The sequence below is a fragment of the Carlito syrichta genome, unplaced genomic scaffold (genome assembly GCF_000164805.1).
Source record: "Carlito syrichta isolate Samal-C Ts95f unplaced genomic scaffold, Tarsius_syrichta-2.0.1 Scaffold171317, whole genome shotgun sequence".
NCBI lineage: Eukaryota > Metazoa > Chordata > Mammalia > Primates > Tarsiidae > Carlito > Carlito syrichta.
The window spans coordinates 1,381-5,384 of record NW_007115413.1 but is presented as its reverse complement, the minus strand read 5'-3'; the positions used below and the strand labels follow the sequence as shown (position 1 = coordinate 5,384).

The following is a 4,004-nucleotide window of genomic DNA, read 5'->3' as shown; positions in this document are numbered from 1 at the left end:
AACAGTATTTCCTGTGCCAGATTTCCTTCAGTCCCTAGTAACTGAAGACCTGAACTAGAACAAGATGGAGCGCCCCTTTAAATCCAAACAGGCACTCGGGCCTGACTCTTGGTCACGCCCTTTACCAGCGGGATCCAGCGAGCAGGGACGACGTGAAGGTCTGCCACAGCACAGCAGCTCGGCTGCCTTCACCTCTGGGAATGACGTCAACAAGGGAATGTGCAGATGGTCAGCAGCATCACAAGACGAAGCCAAGGCCACTTACTCAAGAGTCGCAACAACAAAGAGCCCTGAGGAATGCGGGTCAAGGCGGGCAGCTGCAGCTGGCCCAACAGGGTGTCACCCGCCTCGTGTTCACCGAGAAATCTGCTACGGTAAACAAAATTGGCATCTCCTTGAACGCAAGAAAAGAACACAAGTAGGTCCATCGCCACTCTGTGACCATGAAGGCCAAGCAGTTCCTGACTGAACAACTAAAAGGACAAAGCCTTCAAAAAAAAATATTAGTTATTCTCGTGTGTTCATAGCTGAAGCTCTACTTCTGAACTCAAAACATTACTCAGTATTTAAGAACTGCAATTTAGACAACATGGCTTCGGACGTGTTAAAAGTTCAATGGGGAAAAACGAAGATGTCTTTTAATTTTGCTTTGATGTCAAATTAAACAGCAGCCAAAAAGATTCCGTAATGCATGGGTGAGTCAATTCAAGAGTGCTTGCCAAGTTCAACCACCTGGCTTCTGGCCAGGAGAAAGTGGACATCAACACAAATGTCCTCCCACTTCATTTCTGGAGAGAAAAATGGAAAAGCAAACCCAGGGCGCAATGGCCGAGCAGGAGCTTCCTTCCTTCCTCCTTGCTGCCCCCTTCCGCATCCTACTTCAGCAGGCGACTCAACTGGTCCTGCAGGTCCCACGACTGCTCCACACTAGGAATCAGAAGAGAAAGGGTCACCTGGGAGGCGCAATAAAGACCCCGCGTGCACAAACGACTTATGTTTTCATGCATCAACATGCTGCAGACGAGTCAAAACTGATATTGGGCTGGGCTTGGCGGCTCAGCCTGTCATCCCAGCACCGTGGGAGGCCAAGGCGAGTGGATTGCCTGAGCTTGTGGGTTTGAGACAAGCCCGGGCAACTTGGTGAGACATCGTCTCTCCAACAAATCAAAAAATTAGTCGGGCGTGGTGGCACACGCCTGCAGTTCCGGCTACTTGGGAGGCTGAGGTGGGAGGATTGCCGAAGCCCAGGAGGTCAACGCTCGGATGGCTATGAGTGTGCCAGTGCACTCCAGCCTGGGCGACGGAGTGAGACTCCAACTCAAAAAAAAAAAAAAAGAAAGCCTTTACTAGCAGTGAATTGAGCTACCACACGCCTTTGTGAGATACGGTATTCCTTAAATCCAAAATAAGCTCTCCCGGAGCATGTGTCCTTGCAGGGGCAGGAGTCTGCCAGCATTTTGTGTGGACCCCAGGCTCTGCAGTGTAGCCCAGCCTGGTTCAGTTGGTACCCTGTGCCACTGCCTTTGGGGTCACTTACTTCTTCTGAATAGCTTCTTGCCTAAATCAGAAAAGGAAAGAGGAAAACAAACATGAGAAAACGAGAAGTTATTCAGGATGGGAGACAGGCCATGCAGGCAGGCGGAATTCCCAGCATAAGTCCCATACCACGCTGCCGTCCAACCCAGCCCAAGGCTGTGCCAGGAGCAGGGACTCCTGAGTGCGGCTCTGCCAGGGGACAATTCCACACCTGAACAGGTACTAACATGCCCCGGAGCTAGGGGTATGGCCCAACCAACAAGCTGAGTGCCTGGCTCAAACTGAGTCTGGGGGTCTGGAGTCGAAGGGTCACATGCCAAAACACACTCCCCAGGGAACCAATGGGGCAAACACCAGCTACTTAAGTAGCAGCAGGGAGCCTCCCAACTACATACTTCCAACAGGCAAGTCAGTATGATATCAATTACATGAAACAAGATGGAAAGCAGAGTTATAATCTTATCCAAAATCAGAATGGAGAAGGGGGTCTCTATACTCAAACGCCCCAGATGGCTTTGTGTGGCATGTGTGGGAATGCAGGACCCAGGTCACAGTCCCTGGTGGAGGGCTCTCTCCAGAGAGCGGGGCAAGGCCATCAAAGGTTGATGCACTGGCCTGCACGTGCCTAGCACAGCGCTGGCGCCATGCCAGCAGGGCCCTCCCCGGTGGGGTTTACAGCCACTCCCTCTGGGGAGCCACTTAACGTGGGAAGATCCGGAAAGGCGCCCCGCCCTGCACTCGCCCCCCATCCCAACTTGTCTGGCGCTCTCCGGCATCCTCTCCGTGAAGGGAAGCCATCTCGGACCTCCCGACCTCTCTCCCACCACCCCCACGGGAACACGGGCGGGCGGAGGGTGAGGACGGTGTGCCGAGGCCGCGCAGACTCACTGGTACTGCAGGTGCGTGGTGATGATGGCCATCTTCCTTAAGCTCTGCATAAAGAGAGGGAGACAGGGCGTTCCACCTCCTTGAGCCACACTAACTAGGCCTCAAGCCCAAGCCCGGAAGGGAACGGCACTTACGTCTTCTGAGTGCAAGACGGCATCCTCCTGCAGGGCCATGTTTCGAGCAGCCTGACCCAGCAGCTGCAAGACAAAAATAAAATGGCAATCATCAGGCGTCCTGTCATCTCTCGCAGCCGTTCCAACCATACCCTCTCCCCTCTACAACCAGAGATGCGCAAAACACAACGGAGGTGACTTTCTATTCGTTCCTGCTGAAACTCACTCCGCCGGCACCACTGTGGTTCTGGCGTGGGCTCGACGTCTGTCCCCAAGCCACGTGCTGGATAAGCGCCTGCTGGACACGCATCCCCAACCCTGAGCTGCCTGCAGCGAGTTCACAGGAGCTGGGAGAAGTCTGCAAGAGGACTCTGGCACCTCAGGTCTAGCCAGGGAACCAAGCTTTCCATCCTTTTTTTTTAGTTGGAGTCTCAGGCTGCAGTGCAGTGGCACACGCACAGCCACCCCAACGTTGACCTGTTGGGCTCCAGTGATCCTTCAGCCTCAGCCTTCCAAGCAGCCAGAACTATTGGTGCACGCTACGACACCTGGCTCATTTTTGATGTATTGTAGAGATGAGGTCTCGCCAAGTTGCCTAGGCTGGTCTCGACCCCGTGGGTTCAAGCAATCCACTCGCCTTGGCCTCCCACAGTGCTGGAATGACAGGCCGAGCCACAGAGCCTGGCCACGCTTCCCATTCCTGAAAGGCTGATTTGAGATCGGGGAGTTGAGAGAGTGGGTGGGCGGGGGGGGGGGGGGGGGGGGGGCAGCGATGGCATGGGCTAGAAAGGCAGAAGGAACGGAGCTGCTCAGACGTGAAGCGAGGCCTGACAATTTTCTCGCCTCCGCCTCCCAAAGTGCCGGGATGACAGGTGTGAGACACCATGTCCAGCCTAGCTTTAAGTTTTGTGTGTTTTTTTTTGAGTCAGAGTCTCACCATTTCGCCCGCAGGGCAGTGGCACGCTCCCGGCCACCGCACCCTCGAGCTGCTGGGCTCCGGTGGTCCTTCCGCCTCAGCCTTCCAAGGAGCTGGAACTACAGGTGCGCGCTACCAAGCCCAGTCAATGTGTTGACGTACTCTAGAGACGATGCCTCGCCGTGTTGCCCAGGCTGGTCTCGAACCCCTGGGCTCAGGCAATCCTCTCGCCTCCGCCTCCCAAAGGGCTGGGAAGACCGGGTGCGCCCCACGCCCAGCCTAGTTTCAAGTTTTGAAACCGGCAAGCCTTCACGTGCTCCTAACGTCAAACCCGGCCTTGCCCTCCCTGTTCTCTCCCGCTCTGAGCACACCTGTCTTCGCTCGGGTTTCCTCTCGCTTCCAGGCGGGCAGGTCCGGGAAGGCCAAGCCCGAAGCCAGAGGAGGCCGAGAGGCCCAAGGAAGAGGCGGGCACGTCCAGGCTCCAGCGCGCGGGGCGGCTCGGGGCCCTCGGGACGGCGGCGCGGCCCTCGGACGCGGCTCTCCCACCGGGG

General features: G+C 56.0%; 1 protein-coding gene across 1 annotated transcript; it reads right to left on the bottom strand.

Moving 5' to 3' along the window:
* Positions 1 to 604: 604 nt before the first annotated feature.
* On the bottom strand, positions 605 to 3,992 carry LOC103252803 (the record flags this gene model as incomplete). The annotated part of the gene is made up of 5 exons (XM_008051397.1): positions 605 to 927; positions 1,538 to 1,558; positions 2,425 to 2,468; positions 2,559 to 2,621; positions 3,825 to 3,992. Coding segments are annotated over 5 exons (518 nt in total), but the record flags the coding sequence as incomplete, so codon positions are not given.
* Between the last annotated feature and the right edge of the window lie 12 nt (positions 3,993 to 4,004).